This window comes from Myxocyprinus asiaticus, chromosome 39, assembly GCF_019703515.2.
Source record: "Myxocyprinus asiaticus isolate MX2 ecotype Aquarium Trade chromosome 39, UBuf_Myxa_2, whole genome shotgun sequence".
Taxonomy (NCBI): domain Eukaryota; kingdom Metazoa; phylum Chordata; class Actinopteri; order Cypriniformes; family Catostomidae; genus Myxocyprinus; species Myxocyprinus asiaticus.
Window position 1 is genome coordinate 10,759,845 of NC_059382.1, and position 22,494 is coordinate 10,782,338.

General features: G+C 37.8%; 1 protein-coding gene across 1 annotated transcript in view; it reads left to right on the forward strand.

Annotated features, from left to right (window-relative positions):
• Nucleotides 1-13,938: 13,938 nt before the first annotated feature.
• LOC127430094 (FRAS1-related extracellular matrix protein 2-like) overlaps nucleotides 13,939-22,494 on the forward strand; it is a 143,614-nt gene continuing 135,058 nt past the window's right edge. The window contains exon 1 of the mRNA XM_051679562.1: nucleotides 13,939-18,949. Coding sequence (XP_051535522.1) covers nucleotides 13,939-18,949 — 5,011 coding nt within the window. The remainder of the gene's footprint in view (nucleotides 18,950-22,494) is intronic.

Sequence of the window (22,494 nt, forward strand, 5' to 3'; positions counted from 1 at the left end):
CAAATCTTAAGTGCCCATTCACTCTGTTGGTTGATACAGCCTGCTTCACTTACCGTCTGCAGCCAAATGCCATTCATACATCTGCCCAAAGTAATTCTGTCAGTCTGTTTTTTACCCATTAACTTTCTTTGATACACCCATTTTTGTAGTAGTATCAGTGTCATGATTAATTGCAATAACAGAGTGTAACTGATGCTTAGTTTGGCCGTGTATAGCGTGTTAGCACATTAGTGCTATGAATGCAAAAGGTAAACATTGCAAATTACACATCATACACTGCATATATTAGATTATAGGCCAATATACTGTATCACTGAGTGGTTAAAACAGCTTATTTTACTGATCTCGTGCGAATTCTACTCATGGAATGAGACATGAAGTCATTGATAACACATTTTAATGTCACGTTTCACATTTTGTCTTGAGCATCCTTATATATAAATGTACCTCTACACGCCTCCCCCAGTGGTGTGGCCGGTGTCTGAATTTTCACAAACAGTATGTCATTGCTCAGCTGTTTCGAATTTCTTTTTGGCTCTGAGCGAAAAAAGAAGCACTTCGCTGTGAGTGTGACCTTATCTGGTTAATGTCTGTGTGAGAAATAGGCCTCAGATGGAACAATGTGACCTTGATGCTTGCTTATCTGCTTTGTATGTTTTCGGCACTGTCTTGATCACAAAATGCACTTGGCAAGAATGTACTTCTGTAAGCGAGAGGAAATAACGCCATATATGGAGGACTGAGAAAGTTCAAGGTAAAGAGTGTAACCAGCCTTGTGTGACAAGAACCATATAACCCCATGCTTGCTTTTAATAAATCGAAGATCTGCTTGTGACATTCTGTGTCCGTGTATTTCTTCCCACCCGGGTGGATTTATTTCTTGATCGAAGAGTGACTGTGGGGGAGACATAAAAGAGCATCAGAATCGTATTAAACTAACAGTCTTGGTGTCAGAAGTGAGATATCTCCAGACAGGTACGATTTTTTTAAAATAATTTATCTGCCTGTCTGTGGGATATCTATTAAATATTGTTATAAAACGATTCAAGTAAAACTCCTTTTATCTCTACGATGGTCAGGATCTGTCTGTGACACAACTGCGGTATGTGTCACTAGTTGTAGAATGAACAATTCCAGTTAAACTCCTTGTATCTCTGCAATGGTCAGGATCTGTCTGTGACACAACTGCGGTATGTGTCACTAGTTGTAGAATGAACAATTCCAGTTAAACTCCTTGTATCTCTGCAATGGTCAGGATCTGTCTGTGACACAACTGCGGTATGTGTCACTAGTCGCAGAATGATAAATTACAAAAACCGCAGTCAGATCTCACAAGAGGTGAGGATCTTTGTTGTTGAAGTCTGTTAAAAGGGCCAATCCTGTGGATGAAGTGTGCAGATTCCACTAACAGTCATTAGGAATTTTGTTGCCACATTCACTCTTCGTGAAAGGAATGAACATTGCTGAAATCAGAAAATTATTCATACCGAAAACCAGAACTATAATAAACGAACCACAAACATTGCTTTGCAGACTTTTTGGACATAATAATAATTGTCCGTATTGCGTTTCATGTGAACAAGAGACATCCTTGTTGTGTGAACAAAATGGGACAGAAAATAAGTAGACCAATACAAGGTGAAATGCCTGTACATTGGATGTTTAGAAATAACAAAGGTTTCGAAACCGAACCGTTTGTCAGTAATCTGGCCGGATGGTCAGAAGGAAAAACACAATTAGACCCGTTCCCCCGAGAAGGGTCATTCAAAAAGGGAGATTTAGAGGCTGCCAATTCAATGATGAACAAAGGATGGGATCGACCCTGAATGGGATTATAAATATATGAAGAAATCATATGAAGTGTGGAAACAAATGAAGCCGTATTGGGACAAAGGTCCAGAATACAGGGACATGTGAGGCAGCCACTGAAGCCACATCAACCATTGCCATCAGCGCAGTCTTTGTCATTAAAACCGCATGACTATCACAGTGCAATGGCTGCACAAGTGATTCCATCAGACAAAACTACCAAAAAACTCTACCCGTCTTTACAAGAGACAGAAAAGACATTTGAAGTGAGTTAAACAGCCACAATCGACAGAAACCAGACAAATTTTTCCTTTCGTTGCCATAAATGACGGATATAAAATAAAACCACTAAAAATGTCTGAAGTGTTGACGAATTGTAAAGAACTACCAGACCCGATAAATACATAAATACATCGAGACACTCAGGCGAATGACAGGTATAGTCAATTGACAGGAAACGATTACAGATTCATTTTGATGAAAACTCTACCAAGTAAGGTGACCGAAAAATAATTAATTGACGAAGTACCGGAATTGGCTAGCACGTACGATCTACCAGAAGTAAAAATGGAAGTAGACGAAGACAAATCCATGAAATTAAGATCAAAGGACAAAGGGGAAGACGGTGAGATGATGCTAAAACGAACAGATGACTTTAAATGGGCTAACCCACTGATGACTGATCGTATGTTCAGAAATCTAACAGAATTTCTGACCAAATTATCAGACCGCAAACAAGACCTATCTGCAGTATGATAAGTATGCTGCAAACACAAAACAAGAGAAGAATGAGAATCCGGTAAAAAATTTTAACAGCTTTAAGAAAGCATGGTCAGAAGAATCTGGTCTTGATTTGGATGATGGAAACAAACAATTGTTTGTTAATTCATTCTTGAATAACATGTAGAGAGAAACAGCACAATTGCTTCGAATGACCACACCGAACATATTAACCCTTCAACCGCATTAATTAGGTCGAAGGATAAGAGAACTATTAATCGCTGGAGCTTTCGAACTGAGCAAAAATCAGGCATTCATGCAGTACGACCAACGCAACCAGGGTAAGATGCGTCAAAGCCATCCACAAGGGTGGTGGCAGAATAAGGGTCAGGGTGGTCAGTACAAAAAAGGGTACTGTCGATATTGTGGCAAACTGGGCCATTGGGCCTGTCGAAGGAATACGACGAGGAACAGGGACAAGAATGGAGCAGCCCAGCGATAATAGACAACCCAGACAACAGAATAACCCACAATACCTGACCAAATGGACCCCACGCTAGGGGTGCCCACAGAGTACAGAGCCCTCAACATGTTCTATGATTTCGATCAAATTTCCACACTACTGTAAGCAGTATCCTCTATTGATCGAAAAGGAGCAAGGTATTAGGCCAATCATAGAGCAATTGATTGAACAAGGTATTTTAATACCAACACTCTCTCCATACAACACTCCAATTAATCCTGTGAGAAAGGCAAATGGGACCTGGAGAATGACACAAGATTTGAGAAAAGTTAATGATTTAATTCAACCACTTTCTCCAATAGTACCAGGTGTACAAACAATTATTAATTCAATACCATCAACACATGGTCATTTTACTGTAATTGATTTATGTTCTGCCTTTATCAGTGTACCTGTTTCACCTGTGACCCAGCCATTGTTTGCATTCACCTACGGGGGCCAACAATATACTTGGACGAGACTGCCACAAGGGTATAGAGATTCGCCAGCCATCTTCTCAGCTGTTGTGCACTGTACATTACAGGATGTGAAACTGCCACCTGTCACATGCCTGTTGCAGTATGCCAACGACATCCTGGTTACTGCTGAAACATCAGAGGCTTGCAGACAAGCATCAATTATTGTCTGTAACATTTTAGCTCAGGCTGGATACAAGGCATCAAGCGAGAAGCTACAATGGGTTAAACAAAAGGCTGAATATCTCGGACATGTGCTGACAATGGGGACTGTATGGATGTCTGCAGATCGAATCAAGACAATTTCAAACTTCGGCCATCCACAAACAAAGAAACAAATGCAGAGTTTCCTAGGGTTGGTCAGCTACTGCAGGTCATGGGTACCAAACTGTTCGATATATAAGACTCTGCGAGAAGCAACAATGAACAACAATGATGAAATCCAATGGACTACGGAAATGGACTTGGCATTTAAACACCTGAAATTCTGTCTTGGAAAGCCACCAGCTCTGGGTCTTCCAGACTACAGCAAGCCTTTCCATTTGTACGTGCACGAGGCTGCAGGGATGGCTGCCGCAATCCTTGCCCAAGAGCACGGGGGCTCTTATTACCCGGTGGCATAATTATCTAAAACATTGGATTCCGATGCAAAGGGACTCCCTGGTTGTCTGCTAGCAGTGGCTGCAACAGCAATGATGGTACAGGATGCAGAACGAGTTGTGCTTTCACATCCTCTGACAGTGCACACAACTCACCAGGTAGGTGCTATTATGCACAATATTTCAACACAACATATGACTTCACAAAGATGGTCTGGTTATGAAGCTAGTTTAACATCTACTGCTAATTTGACTCTAAAACCAACAAGTGTGGTCCATGGACCAACAATTCATTGGCATGATTTGTTGGTTCAAGGCACTTTTGAGCTTGACTTGCATGATTGTATGGAGAGAATACAGGTCTCCACTGCATGCAGACCGGATGTTTCTGCATCCACTCTGCAAGAGAGGAGACATTGGTATGTAGATGGCTCATGCTACAAACCAAATGACAATGTGTACTGGTGTGGTTACGCAATTACAGAGCTACCCAATCAAATTAAAGAAGCATACACATTACCATACAAATCAGTGCAAGCCGCCGAACTAGTAGCGTTAACGAGAGCCTGTCAATTGGCAGAAGACCAATGCATAAATATATATACAGATTCAAAGTATGCATATGGGGTAGTGCACGATTTTGCTAAATTATGGGAAGAAAGACATTTTAAAACTTCGGATGGAAAACCAGTATCACATCACACTGTGGTAGTTGAGTTGATTAAAGCAGCACAACTGCCTTCCAAATTAGCAGTAATCAAAGTGGCAGGCCATACCACTGGTGACTCAGAAGACGCAAAGGGCAACAGGCTTGCAGATAAAGTAGCAAAGTGGGCAGCAAAAGAGGTAATTCATAGCCCACACATAGGTAAAGGGGATACCGAAGTAGACATCGTGCCAATGATGCATTCCACTTTGACTAGTGATCTAGACAATCTAATCCAACAGCACATGACCTGGAGCATTGGGCAGCCAATGAGGTATCAGATGATGGGGGACTGCTAAAAGACAAACAAAAACGATTAGCACTACCAACATTAGCAATAGTGCTGCTGTATAGACATTACCATGGCATATCACATATTTCAAAAGAAAAGGTGATACAGACAATCAACAAATTGTACTGCATTGCAAAGGTGAGAAAAACAGTTTCTTTAATTCTAGACGCGTGCCTAGTGTGTGCACAAAATAACAGACACAAACTGACAACACACGAATCATTACCTCACCCGGAGGCCCCATTCCAACATCTGCAAATTGATTTCACACACATGCCGGCATGTGTCAATGTTAAACTACTCCTGGTGATTATAGACCAATTTTCAAAATGGCCAGAAGCCTTCCCATGCAGCAAAGAAAATGCACAAACCATGGTAAAAAATTTGACAAAAGAGATAATTCCACGTTTCAGAATTCCATCGGTCATTGAAAGTGACAATGGAACTCTGTTTGCTTCAGAAGTGACACAACTCCCAGTTAAGGAGCTAAACATTTATTGGCATTTCAACATACCTTACCATCCACAATCGGCAGGGGTGGTTGAACGCATGAATAGAACAATAAAAGATAGGTTGAATAAGGCATGCCTGGAAACAGGCCGAAAATGGGTAGATTTAATACCAGCAGTATTAACAGAGATAAGAATGACTCCATCAGCAACAACAAGAATGTCTTCATTTGAAATACTAATGGAGTGGCATTTCCCGACCCCTTGGGTCAAAGGCCGCGCATGCTCTTTGTCCACAGGTGATTTGGAGGTGGTATTAGCTGATTACGTGGATTCCCTTGTTAAAACATTACATGGCATAAATGGTGATGTTTCTCTTTCTCTCCCTATACCCACAGAAAAGCCGACTCACCCATTTGTTCCAAATCAGCAGGTCTTAGTGAAGTGTCTGAAACCAATGAAGCTCGGTGAGCCCAAGTATCTGGATCCAACAACGGTTCTGGCGATATCCAGGACAGGGGTACTGACAGATCTGCAACCACAGTGGATACACGCAAGCTGCGTGAAGCCTGCACCTGGGGAGAGACTGACTATTTAGAAAGTGAACGGTGAAAGTACTGGAGGAGCTGAACATGCAGCACCAGTGCCTAACCAGGAACTTGAGAATTAGAAGGGACGAAGTTCTTTATTATGTCGCTCTGTCTTATGACAGTAGTCGAAGCCCGTATATCTAGCGGTAATGAGACATGGATAGATGATGTTGATGCACCACATACCTATGCTACCAATTTGTGGTGGAAACTAGCTAACTTCATGGCCAAAAATACGGGAAAGAAGGGTAGTTGTTATGTATGTACGCATATGCCGCATAGTGCATTTACACCAGCGGTAAAGGTAACCCCGGTAAAAGAACAGGAGCTGGTGTGCTTACTAGGAGTTGCAACACACCCGGGGACGAGTGTTGATCCAGAGAGAGCCAATCTTAGCTTGCCATTCAGGATGTCAGATCCAGTAGTAGGGGGTAATTGTGGCCCTTATGGCCCATACCTGGTCATTCCACAACAAGTAGTAAAACTGATAGAACGGCCGACGCTGTCTGAACAACCCATATTCCCAATTTGTATATCAGGAGGGTACGGTAATAGGTCAATGGGATACACACCAAAAGTAAGGTGCAACCGAACCTATACATATTGTACACCATTGAACAAAACCAGTTACTGGGCATGTCACAGGGATAAGCCTTGTGCTTCAAACGAAATTGCTCTAGCAAGAGACTGCCAGCGGAATAAAACTTGAGTAGAGAACGGGACTAGATGTAACCCCATAACACCTACTAAACAAGGAACACGAGTGATAGGAGACCGATATTGGCAATGTGGTCATAATTTGTATACTGCTCTGCTGGAATTATGGACAGGTAGATGTGCCATGGTAGAATTAAGTGACCACAACATGGTGGTCCGAGCTATTGAGAAAACAACAAACAGAAGAAGGAGAAATAGTCTAAATAGACCCAATAACACACCGAGAGAACACAGATTATGGACAGGAACAAAGAAATTATTTGGAGCAATGTTCCCACAAATGGGTGTTGCAGTAATACAGCAACAAGTTGAAATGACTAGATATGAACTGATATCATTCATAAATTCAACAAAAACAACGATTGACGCAGAACGCCAAGAACTAAAAGGCCTAAGATTAACAGCGCTACAAAATAGACTGGTCCTTGACCAGTTAACAGCTGCCAGTGGAGGAGTATGTGTTATCGTGGAAACAAATTGCTGTACTTTCATTCCAGAAAATGATGAAGATGGACATGCCATAGGAATGGGACTGAAAAACATAACGAAGATAGCAGCGGACTTGACAGCGAGAGAAACTGTAGATTATATCAATGACTTATTGACATGGTTAAATGGTTGGGAAAAAATGTTTTTGAATGCTTTAATACCTATAGGAGTAATTTTACTTGTTTTAGCATTACTGATTTGTTGAGTGATTCCATGTGCTAAGGCATTGGTCAGCAGGAACAATGATGACGCTTTGAATGCTATTTACGCTCTGATAAACCTTGAAGATGCTGATAGAGATGGTTATGGGACACATTGGGAGGAATATGATAGTAATGAGTAAAAGATAGAATGTAAGGTAAACAAGATTAGATTTTTGAATAGCCATCTTAGGAACTTGTCTCTTCGAGACAAAAGTGGGCAATGTGAGAAATAGGCCTCAGATGGAACAATGCGACGTTGATGCTTGCTTATCTGCTTTGTTTGTTTTCGGCACTGTCTTGATCACAAATGCACTTGGCAAGAATGTACTTCTGTAAGCGAGAGGAAATAACCCCATATATGGAGGACTGAGAAAGTTCAAGGTAAAGGGTGTAACCAGCCTTGTGTGACAAGAACCATATAACCCCATGCTTGCTTTTAATAAATCGAAGAACTGTTTGTGACATTCTGTGTCCCTGTAATTCTTCCCACCCGTGTGGATTTATTTCTTGATCGAAGAGTGACTGTGGGGGAGACATAAAAGGGCATCAGAATCGTATTAAACTAACAGTCTGTATTCATGTTTTAGTTTCCACTTTAATAAAGGATAGGATGCTCAGTTTTTGTTTTTAAACGTGTCTTATAAAATAACAGCTAAAGATCAAATATTTATCCTAATTCAATGTTAATAATACATTTGTAATTATCATTAAATCATTAGGGCGCCATATGGTGGCGTTTTGTACTTTGATTTTTCTCGTAAAATTTGATTTGGAATAAAATAAATGTAATCTGTGTGTAGATGCTGTAAAGGTTTGTTCACTGTATTAATGAGATTTTTTTTTTTAATTGTATTAATATATATGATTAATATTGTTTTTATTTTTTTGCGTATCTTTGAAACCAATTTATTTAATTGGGCATTCATTCCCAAATGTTCAAGAAAGTAATTTATGGTTGCATGTCTAGAAAGTGGCCACAAGGGAGCGTTGGAAAGCTACTTAGATTCCAAATGCACATCCTTACCTGACCTGCAATAAGAAAGGTGTGAGAAGGAAAATGTATAAATAAACTGACTTTATTAAACTGATAGCACATATAAAGAAATGAAGCAAGTCTGCTTAATTTACTATATGGTACTTACGGTTAAGCAGGTTTAAAGGGGATGTCCACCTGGGTCAAGCATGTTGCTCACAAGCACAGTGGTAATGGATTTTAGCAGGCTAAATCTTTAGATTTAGTCAGCCTATTGGGATTCAACCTAGAACCTGTGTTATCAAACCAGAGACTAAACCATTTAGCTTACATTATTGTACCTGGTTAAATATTGGTTATTAAATGTTGAATATTTAATAAATATTAAATATTGGTTATTATTTCCATTGCTGCAGGGGTTCAGTCCTGTTTAGAAATATGTAATGTCATACCTGCTGTTCAGCTTCATGGAAAAAGCTTAATTTTTGGAACACTGATGAAAGATAAATGTATACAGTATATATGTTGCATATACTGTATATATATATATATATATATATATATATATATATATATATATATATATATATATATATATATATACACACACACACACACTATACAGTATACACAAACTAATATTGCAAAAAAGAAATGTACATCCTCTAAACACTTAAAGAACATATTGTAGATCAGACATTAATAAGAACTGAATGAAGTAATGTTTTGGCCTAAAAGGGATTTGACACAAATGTGGGAGAGAACAGGATGAAGGAAGAACAGTCCTGAGGGCACAGATCCAAGTAAGCTTAGAAGAAGCTCAGTCTCTGAATGGAAATTCCCAGAACAGCACATAAGAGTGACATTTTACATAGAGCAAACAAATGCATGTCTTGATAAAGTTTGTTGCTGAAGATCTTCTTTATTACAGAATAAATTAAATTGTAATTAATTAACAATTTCCTCCCGATCTGTTTTATCAACCCTTTCTTATACTCAAAGGCATGCACAGACATCTGCACTGTTGGCAAATTGTGTTTTGACCTCTCTTTGCTGATCTACACTCTCATCTGTCACAAAAGAAGACAGAGAGCACGCAAAATCAAAGGCAGGCTTCAGCAAGTGCAGTAATAAACTAAAATAGAACTAATGAGATCTGTGGAGCCCATTAGAGATTGTTGCAGTGGAAAGCCTGAATGACAGCTGCAATACTTGGCAACTATGGAAGCTGCATTGCAAAAGGATAGTCACCATTAGGAAAGAGCCTGAATTTAAAATCTTTTCTTTATGCATAGCATGTCACATAGCTACAGTACCCAGTTTTCCTAGACAGAAGCACCCTTAATTAGGTTATGATGTTGTTTCAAACCTTTATGACTTTCCTTCTTCCATGCATTACAACAGGAAATGTTAGCCTCGTATGTTTTTTCCATGCAACGAAAGTCAGTGGTGACTGAGCCTAACATTCTGCCCAATCTATTTTTGTGTTCCACTGGAGAAAGTAAAATGGGTTTGGAACAAAATGAGGGTGAATAAATGATGACATAGTTTTCATTTTTGGGTGAATTATCTTTTTAAGAAAAGCGTGTTTCAACACTGACTGACTATGGAAAATAGGCAAAGTGAAAGCTTTATAAGTGTTCATTCTGTATCATTGCCCATCTGCTTCCCTGTATTTAACATAATTGTTGCTTTGCTGTCATTGGATATTTTGTAGGAAATTGCAGATGTTCTCAAAAGATAAAAGAAGAGCACTGAAACAGTTCGAGTTATAGTAAGCTTTTATTTTCATGTGCATTTAATGTCAACAGATATTCCCAAGTTTATTATTATTTATAAAAATCACTCATATTGTTTATAATGTTATACTTTTCTTTTGCCGTTCCATGACTTTATTTCCATACAGCTATTATATCACCTTGCATCAACCCAGATTATTATTATTACCTCAGTCTACTCTGATCCTACTCATCAATTACATTATGGATCAGAGCTCCCTTAAATCCTGTATTACCTGGTTCCATCTGAATCCATTTATTTTCTAAAACACTTCCTCTGGGTGTTGACAGGCTGAATTCCTCTGTGATGTGCATAATTTTAAGCCTTACTGGAAACATCAGCCAAACAGCCGAAAACCAGAATAGTTGGCTGTGTGTGTTTTTTGTGTGTGCAGGTCAGGTTTTGTCTAAATTGTGGTGAGCAAATATCCCCACACAAATCGTAAAAACTGAAATCACATACATTGTGGGGACCGGCTAATTGTCCCCATGAGGAAAACAGCTTAGTAAACACAAAATAATACTTTAATTAAGGTGTAAAAATGCAAAAAGGTTTGTATGAGTTTAGGGGGTTGAAAATATCAGTAGCTCAGTATAAAAACAATAGAAGTCAAAAAGTACATGTGTGTAGATTTCATTGTCCATTTATAGCGCTTTAAAAAACTCTCAGGGATGCTTAGAAATGTTTTTAACACTTTACAATAAGGTTCCATTTGTTAACATAAGTTAACTACATTAGTTAACATGAACTAACAATGAACAATACTTTTAGAGCATTTATCAATATTGGTTAATGTAAATTTCAAGATATACTATACATTTTTAAAATCAAAATTAGTTTATGCTAACATTAGTTAATGCACCATGAACTAAATATCATGTAGCTGATTTTACACCTGTATAAATTGATAAAGAGTATGGACATATATATATATATATATATATATATATATATATATATATATATATATATATATATATATATATATATATAAGATATATCAACAATAATATATGAACAGTTTAATATGTAGATTAGAGTATATTAACAGAATGTTAAGCACTTCAAAGGGCTGCTTTACAATTGCAATTGACCATGCTATGCATGCTATAATGCATTTGATTGCATTATAATTGCAAAATACGTTAATTTGATTAAATATCAAGATATACAGTAGATGGTCCACACCGCTGCTGAGTTTATTGTGTTCTCCACTCTCTCTGGCACCTGCTCAGTTTTCTCTCATCATTTGGCAGCTGTTTGGAAAGATGTGCATACCTTATCAGTCAATAAAAGCCATCACATGTGTGAATTTGGAATGCAGCTAAAGTCCTAAGGAACATTTGACCTAAATATCTGACATGACTGGTTTCTTAGTCTCATTTTTAAGAATTCATTTGGAATTCTGAGGATTTTGGTTGGAATATTGCAATGCAAGAATATTTTAATAACATGGAGTAATTTATTACAAGGATTTCCAAAGTTTTTAATGCCAGAGACCCCTAAATATGTTACACTTGCACAAGCCACACACTTTTCTTAAATATAAAGGCAGTTATATGTTTCCACGTATTAAGAGCCATTTTTAATGAGTAAAAAAAATAAAAAAAATAAAAATAAAAATAGTACAAGGGCAATATGTTTCTTCAAAACATACCTTTTATTTGGCATTATCTGGCACTGAAACAATACAAAAAAATTATAATTTTATGTGGAAAATATTTACGCAGTGTTAAGTGAACATCTTTACCCCAATATAACAGCAAAGTCAGTTATATTAAGATGAATAGCAACACAGATGTATTTGCATAGAGATTTTCACAATTAAAAATAGTGCTTTTTATTTAGATAAATACTCATTTCTCTACAACAATATACATTATTTTGTACAAACTACATTAAAAACCATTAAAGGAATATTCTGGGTTCAATCCAAGTTAAGCTCAATTGACAGCATTTGTGGCATAATGTTGATTATCACACAAAATAATTTTGACTTGCCCCTCTTTTTCTTTAAAAAAGGCAAAAATTTATGTTACAGTGAGGCACTTACAATGGAAGTGAATGGGGCCAATTTCTGAACATTAACATACTTACTTTTTTAGTGTTATAAAATCACTTACTAACCTTTTCTGTGTAAAATTAAAGCCAAGTTGCCATTACGATGTAATGTCAAAAAAAAAAAAAAAGAAAGAAAGAAAGAAAGAAAACATTAAAATGACTGTAAATATTACAATTTAAACAACTTTACAGCTCAAATGATACATGAGTTTTAACAGAAGAATTGATGTAGTTCCTTTCTAAAATTATAAGCCTCAAATTTCTGCCTTTAAACCATCCAGTTGGTCCCATTCACTTCCATTGTAAGCAGAGGCGATTATAGGATTTCAATCTCAGGGGGGCTCAGGCCCCAATAACACGATATGCACATTTAATGTATTTCACCCTTATTTATCACACTAAAATCATGTTAACATGCATATTGTTTATTATTTTGAAAATCTGAATGTTCAAAAATTGGCCCCATTCACTTCCATTGTTTTTATTTTTTTATTTTATTGTGTTTACATCAATCAAGATATCCAGCTACTATTAAATAAAAATATTTACATTTTCTAAAATAAACACACTTATAAAGTAAAACATTATAATAATAACTGAAACTGTTTAAATAACCATTCAAACAATATTTTTTTTCCATTTGTGAAGAAAAACATTTTCTTTAAATAGCTGATTATAGAAAATCAATAATTCTGCATTTTCTATAGATTAAAGTTATATCAAATTCCAAAAAATCTAGTATTACAATAAATGTCACTTTTAGATTGATGATGTTTCTCTATATGTCATTAACTCATGACTCCAGTCTTTTGAATTCGTAAAAAAAAAATAAAAAGAGAGAGAGAGAGAGAGAGAGAGAGAGAGAGAGAGAGAGAGAGAGAGAGAGAGAGAGAGAGAGAGAGCTTGAACAATGCACAGTGGTTGTAATGAACCTCAGACCATTATAGAAGGGGGAAAACTCATTATCAACACATCATCTTGCCTATTTAATCTTTCTCTCTACTCTCTTTTGCATCATTTGTATTCTTTTTTTATTGTTAACCTTATTATTATTATTATTATTATTATTATTATTATTATTATTATTATTATTATTATTATTTTACTTTCAATGGAAATTATAATGCCTCACAGAGTAAATAGCACCAGGACTACAAGAGTCAACCCATGATAAAATAAAGAGTTATTGACACTTTACGTATTTCCTTGTAAAATCTGTTTTGAACAAAAGACAAAACACTTTACCCCTCAAAAATTCTTGCCTTCTGAGACCTTACTGATCTGAACCAGCTTGCCTCTGAGTGACAGTGTGTGCGCCCAATGAGAGGTCACCGAACGCATTCCACCGTAAATATGAGCCAACCGGGTAAGAGGGGGCGTGATTTTCTTTCACGGCTCCGCTAGTCATGAAGTTTATTTCTGAGCGCGAGCTGCTCTGGGAGAATGAATGCTGCACCTTCGCACGGATGCGAATGGGAGATTTGGGGATTGCGCGTTTACTTTCTTTTAAATTTTTCCACTTTCTCTTTCTCACCACATATTTTGAAACTAAACGTTCTGGCTTACATCACAAATGGCTTGGAGTATATCAGAGCAGCGGCAACGTAGAGCTATTTTATCTCGTTATGCTCACTTGTTTCTCATTATATCGATTTATAATGCATCCGCACAGGGATCTGGACACTTGGGATTAACCTATGGATTAAGATCTGAACTTTCAGAGGACGCCATTCTCGTTGCCAATAATGGAATACGGGTTCCCTTTGGCAGATCTGTCTATATAGATCCGATCAACGATCTGGTGATACAAGTTCAAACCGGAGACAAGTGCATCATAACAGTTCTGGATAACGATCCACTGTCGCATAGACCCGGACAGCTGTCCCCCAAAAAGTTTCCTTGTGAATTTGGTCCCAACGATGTTAAATACTCGCATTTCGGATCTAGGAGCCCCTCAAAAGACAGAGTGAAACTTCAGATGAGATATGATACACTGACTGAAACAGTCATCATCCCTTTTATGATGGAAGTGGAGGTGATCTTCACACAGTTTGAGATTCTCACCAAACAAATGCATCTGCTTGTGGAGAAGCTGCTTGGGATGAGTAATCCTATTGATCAGAAAATCCTGGAGTTTAGCTATGATAGAAATGCTCATGTGTGTAAAGTTGCATCTCTAGCCAGTGGCAGCTCTTTGCCCAGGTATGGAAAGCTGATTGATGATGGTACATTAGTGAAACCTCTGGACTGTGACGAATTTGTCAGGATGAACATACGCTATCAGCACACTTTTGCACATCGCTCTCCAAACCGAGATTATATTCCTATGAATTTAGAATTACAAGACAAAGAGGCAAATGTTATAAAGCAAGAGTTTTTCCAAATTGTGGTCCTTATAAAAGAGGGTGAGGAAAACACTGCTCCTAAACCGAGTTTTGTTGCGATGATGATGATTGAGGTTGACCAGTTTGTGATGACAGCTATAACCCACGACATGCTTGCAGCTGAGGATATTGAATCAAATCCAGATCACTTAATCTTTAACATCACTTCTCCACTGTCTTTTGAGGAAGGTTACATTGTAAGCACAGATGACAGGAATTTGCCCATCACATCTTTTTATCAAGGAGACCTAAAAGATCTGAAAATAGCCTACAAGCCTCCCTCTTTGGATTCAGATGCTGAGAGAATTTTTCAAATCGAGTTTGAAGTTGTAGATACAGAGGGGGCTGTATCGGACCCCTTTGCTTTTATGATAGTGGTCAAGCCAATGAACACTGTCGGACCAGTTGTGACTCGTAACACTGGGCAGCTGCTCTATGAGGGTCAGTCAAGGCTGCTGTCCAGTTTACAAAACCTGCAGATTAGCGACGAGGACAATTTAGACAACGTCCAAATCACGGTTATTAACGGGCTGCACCATGGTGAGCTCACAGTACTGGGGTCGAGGCAAAAATACTTTACGCCAGCAGATCTCGATGTAGGCAGTGTCATCTACCAGCATGATGGCAGTGATACGTATAGCGACAATATAATTTTTAGGATGACTGATGGCAAACATGAAGTCGAGTTTCTGTATCCCATTACCGTGGTCCCAACTGATGACGAGCCACCTATAATCAATGCCAACACAGGTTTAGTCTTGTTCAAAAACCAAATGATGCCCATTTCACCTTTAATGCTTAGTGCGGCAGACATAGACTCTGAAGATTCAACTATTAAATTCATAATGGTGCCTTCCTACTCTACAATTGGAGAAGTAATGCTACGTCAATCAGATGCACCTGAGGATCCTTCCACGTGGAGGTTCAATGCAGATGATGAAATGTATGAGAAAGCAGTGACAGAATGGTTCCAACAAGACATCACAGAAGGGAAGCTATTTTACAGGTATATTGGACCACATAATACAAAAACCATCATGGATCAGTTTGTTTTCCATGTGCAAGATGACAATGACCCTCCAAACCAATCAGGTGAGAGTTTGTTTATCATCAAAGTTCTGCCCATTGATGATATTCCTCCAGAGCTGTACCCCGGCACCACTCTGCAAGTTACTGTTCATGAGTACCAGCTCACTTTCTTTCAAAATAAATTATTGCGCTACACTGACTTAGATTCGGAGGATAGGGATTTGAAGTACATCATAACCCAGCCACCCACAGACACAGATGAAAACAACCCAGGTATTCTGGGAACAATTGTTTTGACTGAAAGCCCAGAAACAGAGGTCACAGAGTTCACTCAGGCACAGATTAATCATCACAAGATAGCATACAAGCCTCCTGATCTTGAGCTTGGGATAACACCACATGTGGTGCAGTTCCAATACAAAGTTGAAGACACTGCAGGAAACAGTGTTGATGGAGTTTTCACCATATTTTTGCAGCCTGTCGACAACAAGCCTCCCCAGATCACCAACACTGGTTTCACCGTGCAAGAGCGAGGGACGCATGTCATCATGTGTGCTGAGTTGGACACCACAGATGCCGACACTGACAGTGCACGAATACTGTTTACAATCATCCAGCCACCAAAGCATGGTCAGATCAAGTATACATTCACCGATATGACAAAAGGGCATTCGTTCAACCTGGTTGATATATCCAATAGCAGAATATCTTATGTTCACAATGGAGCTGAGTCAACCAGCGATTTCTTCCAACTGGATGTCAGTGATGGTGTCCATGTTGTCACAATCACGGTAAAGATCAACGTTAAGCCTATTGATGATGAAGCTCCAACTATCAGTCTTCCCAATGGCACTATTGGTTCTTACATTGATGTTTTGGAGAATGGAGCCACTGAAATCACCACCAATGTCATTCAGGGTCAAGATGAGGACATCAGACTGACCTTTATAGTGGAGGATCCCCCAGTGTTTGGTGAAATATTAGTGAATGGCTTGCCATCCAATAGGTTCACTCAAGCAGACATCATTAGTGGCTTGGTGGTATATGCACACACTAGTGGAGAAATCGGCTGGACAATGAAAAACGACTTCTTTAATCTGACGCTCACTGATATGTCTGATGAATTGACTGTGGGTGGCAATAAAATCAAAGGGGTTCAAGTGCAGGTCACCATTCTACCATTGGACAGTCAGGCCCCTGAGGTCTTTGTTGGCCCCCCATTTAGTGTCATAGAGGGTGAGAAGAACTTGATTGAAATTTTGCACATTAGTGCTAATGACATTGACACCCCTAATGATGACCTTCTTTGCACAATCATCATGCAGCCCACCTCTGGCTACATAGAAAATATCTCCCCAGCACCAGGCTCTGAGAAATCCAGATCTGGGATTGCCATTAGCGCTTTCACCATTAAAGACATTAGGGAAAATCACATTAGTTATGTGCAAAGTATCCATAAAGGTGTGGAGCCAGTTGAGGACAGGTTTACTTTCAGGTGTTCAGATGGGATAAACTTTTCCGAGAGGCACTTTTTCCCAATCGTGATCATCCCATCCAACGATGAAAAGCCAGAGATTAATATGAGAGAGTTTGTTGTGATGGAAGGCATGGACATTGTGATTGACACCCCGATATTAAATGGTGCTGATGCGGATATTCCAGTGGATGAGCTCACGTTTATTATATCAAAACCTCCAAAACACGGATATATTTTCAACCAGTTAACTTCTGGCACCATTCCTGTGACTAACTTCACTCTTGATCAGATTCGAGAAGCTTCGGGTATTGTTTACGAGCATGATAATTCTGAAACCACAGAGGACAGTTTTGAAATTCTTCTAACTGATGGGAAGTTCACAGTGGATAAAACTGTTATGATTATGGTCATTTTAGTTGATGATGAAGCACCAAGGATGGTAATTAATGATGGCCTCGAAATAGAAGTTGGAGAAGTGAAAATAATTAACAACAAAATGTTGAAAGCCACTGATCTGGATACAGAAGACAGCACTCTAAATTACATCATCCGTTATGGTCCCAATCAAGGAATTTTACAAAAGAGAACACCATTTGGATTGCTAGAAAACATAACCAATGGAATGAACTTCACACAAAGTGAGGTGGACCAAGATATGATCATATACATTCATAATGGACAAGAGGGAGTTCATGACCTCATTAAATTTGATGTCACTGATGGTATCAATCCTCTGATTGACAGATACTTCTATGTTACTGTCGGTGGAATAGACATGGTGTTCCCTGATGTGATCAGTAAAGGTGTTTCTCTTAAAGAAGGGGGGCGGGTGACCCTAACAACAGACCTTCTCAGCACCAGTGATCACAACAGCCCTGATGAGCACCTGGTCTTCACCATTACCCGTGCTCCTATGAGAGGCCACCTGGAGTGCACTGATACACCAGGAATGCCCATTAGTTCTTTCACTCAGCTTCAGCTTGCTGGCAATAAGATCTACTACATCCATACTTCTGACGACGAGGTCAAGATGGACAGTTTTGAGTTTGAGGTGACGGATGGTTACAACCCAGTTTACCGCACCTTTCATGTATCAATAACAGGTACAGACAACAAAAAGCCTGTGGTCACCATTCACGGCCTGGTCATTAATGAAGCTGAAAATAAGTTAATCACTCCTTTTGAGTTGACGGTAGAGGACCGTGATACAGTCGACCAGCTTTTAAAGTTCACAATCACCCAGATGCCTATTCACGGCAAGTTGCTCTTCAACAATACCCGGCCTGTCACTTCCTTCACCAAGCTGGACCTGAATGAGAATCTGATCAGCTACAAGCACGATGGGACCGAGTCTGCCTCGGACAGCTTCTCGTTTACTGTTACTGATGGAACTCACACAGACTTTTATGTGTTCCCTGACACAATTCATGCTACTCACAAGCCCCAGATGATGAAAATCACAATTCTTTCTGTGGACAATGGAGTTCCTCAGGTTGTAACTAGCAAGGGTGGTACAACTTTGAGAATTCTCCCCACTGGTCACCTTGGGTTCCTGATCACCAGTAAAACTTTGAAGGCAGTGGACAGAGATAGCCCTCAAAGAGCAGTGACTTTTAAAGTAACTGTGGGAGCAGAGCATGGATTCCTCATTGACTTGGGAAAAGGCAATGCCACAATCACCACATTCACTCAAGGTAAGACTTTAATTTCATACAGCATTAATTACTTTAAAGTTAAATTGACACACAGATGTGACACTGTTATGCGTGAGAAAACTGTATTAACATAAGGAATGTGAGAATAATGTATTAACATAAACACAATCCTCTAACATTGCAAATGAAAAATGTGTCAGATGCAGAGATGTATCAGTGTTATGCATTAAAATGCTATATGAACATAAGTACTTTGATGATAAACATGATCTTTTAATATTGCACAAGGCAGTAAAATGTACAGAAGGCCTATATAATGTTTTAAAAGGGTAGTTCATCCCAAAAATTACAACTCTGTCATTATTTATTCACCTTCATGTTGTTCCAAACCCGTATGACTTTCTTTTTTCATTGGAACACAAAAAGGAGATATTAGGAAGAAAGTTAGGGACTGATAGCCTCAGTCACCATTCACTTTCATTGTATGGTAAAAAAAAAAAAAGTGCAATGTATGTGAATGATGACTGAGGCTACACTGCAAAAAAACATTTTATATATATATATATATACATATATATATATATATATATATATATATATATATATATATATATAATTTCTTATTTTGTAATATTTTTGTCTTATTTTCTGGTAAAAATATCTATAAATGCTTAAAATAAGAAAAATAATACTTGATTAGTAGAACTGCATAAGATATTAAATCTTGTTTTCGGAGAAATCTAACAAAATGTACTGTATGTAAATGTATATGTACGTAAAACAATACAAAATTATATATAAAAAAGTATTAAATATAATTTTATAAAAGTTTAAAAATAGTAAAAAGTATAAACATAGTATATGATAAAAGAATACAGTATATACGCAAGTGTACACATAGCTAAATTTTATAAGATTTCTCTAAATACATGACAGAATTTTTTATTTTAAGAATGTTTAGATATTTTTACTGGAAAGACAAAAATACTCATATTTATTTGGCAGTGTAACAGGTGCAGTGCCTAACATCTTTTGTGTTGTACTAAAGAAAGAAAGTAAGTCATACGGGTTTGGAACAACATCAGGGCTGAAGTGATGAGAGAATTTTCATAATTTGGGTGAACTATTCCTTTAAAAAAAATTATGAGTTTTAGGGTTTATTTGTCTTGAAAAAGTAAGAGCCACACATTGCTTCAAAAGGATGGTGTCAACAACATTTGTAACTAAATGTTTTGGCATTGAAAAAGATTAATATTATATCATTAATGCCACAAATAATATTTCCCACCAGAGTTAGGGAAAGGCAAAAAGGCCTTTGTGATTAGAGTTGTAAAAACTTGTAAATGTCAAGTTGGTCTGGGGGGTTGGTCTGGGCTACTGACAGTAAATAAAGTTGCTGCTCCCTTGTGGGCATTTGAAAATGGTGGGTTTTCATTTTTATGAGCTGGCCCTTTTGAAGATAAATGTTTTGGCATCAAATATTGACGATAGGCTAGCTAGGCTGTAGATGCAAGACCCTCTCAGAAACCACCACATGCATGAAATACACTCCAAAGTTTAAGCAAAGGATAGGGTGATGAAGAAATTAATGGATGGGTGCCAGCTGGAACCCTGCTGATCTTTATAGATCCTTTCGTTCAGAAGAGAATTGATGTACCACGGCTTTAGTGCCTCATATTTCTCCACTGTAAATTAAACCTTTTCCAATTGATGAAGCTCAGACATAATGCAGTCTGGTGCCATCTGCGTTACTAGACCCTTTTTAGGTGGGCTTCAGCCCCCCTAAAAATCTGTAACGTCAGCACGTAAGTGTTTTCCCCTCTGGGGTCTGAGGGTGTTTTGGGCCCTGGAGAAGTTTTGACATGCCTTGACATTTGTGCTTTTTTCAGTTGCTTAAAAACATATTAATGGCTAAAGTCTGATATCAGTGTATTCAGCACAAACGGGGCTACAATAATATGTGAGCAACATATATGTACATGTTTGTATTTTTGAGAAAATAACGTTTATGTGTGGTTTTTGAAAAAACAAAAATGTAAGTCACTGAAATAAGGCCATATAACACATACTAAACATTTGTTCACAAGACTTTTGAGAACTGGATCTTGTAGCCTAGAGTTTTTGCTATAAAATGATGTGAAAACTATCCTGATCACTCATTCATACAAAACAATATAGTCATTTAACTTTTGTAAGACACTTTTAGTGTTAGAAAGGCCATATGCGAGGAGGCATGGATGATCATGAATATTGATGTGATTCACACCTGAGGAGACAAAGACCCCTCCCCTGAGAGAGAATGAATATTTGTAGCTTATTCACAAAATCAAGTTTAAGTTAAAAGAAGTAATCTGACTATACATTTTCTTTACATAAAGACTTTACTTTAGACCTACACTACCATTTAAAAGTTTTAGATCAGTAAGATTTTTTAATGTTTTCAAAAGAAGTCTCTTCTGCTCATCAAGGCTGCATTTATTTGATCCAAAATACAGCAAAAAGAGTGATATTGTGAAATATTTTTACAATTTAAAATAACTTTTCTATTTGAATATATTGTCAAATGCAATTAATTCCTGTGATCAAAGCTGAATTTTCAGCATCATTATTGCAGTCTTCAGTGTTACATGATCCTTCAGAAATCATTCTAATATGCTGATTTTCTAATATGGGCATATTTACAGCACATTTTACACATTTACACCTGAACAGATATTTGCAAGCACAAGCTTCCTTGTTGATAATGAGGCAGCATAAACACTAGTTAAAATATAATCTAAACATTCATATTATTTTTATATCATATTACATATCATATTGATATCATACAGCATACTATTTAAATACCTGCTTTAGCCGAAACAACATTTAAATGTAACTAAAACTTGCCTATTATGACATATTTCAAATTTCAATAATCAAATCAAAATCAAATCACTTTTATTGTCACACAACCATATACACAAGTGCAATGGTGTGTGAAATTCTTGGGTGCAGTTCCAAGCAACATAGTAGTCGTGACAGTGATGGGACATATACCAATTTACAATAAACATCAGATTTACACAACACAATTTAAAATATAATATACACATAATTACACACAACACAATATACAAATAATAACATACAATGTACAGTATACAATACACACAATATAGAATACACATTATACAATAAAAATAGTATATATAGTATATATAAAATATACAGTAGGTTGTATTGTACTGTATTGACATTCAGGCTGTCGGTTGATAGTAAGTTGCCAGTGTGTTGTTAAGAGAGAATATAATTTATGTGTGTGAGATAATAAGAGTAATAAAGTGCAGTGCTGATGTATTTGATCGTGAGAGATCAAGAGTTCAGAAGTCTGATTGCTTGGGGGAAGAAGCTGTCATGTAGTTGGCTAGTGCGGGTCCTGATGCTGCGATACCGCCTGCCTGTTGGTAGCAGTGAGAACAGCCCATGGATCGGGTGGCCGGAGTCTCTGTTTGAAAAGCACCTTATTTTCATCTTGTCTCCTTATACAGCCTCCGAAGGCAGCATTTTCCTGTTTTCGGATGCAGCCACTATGACCGATTGAC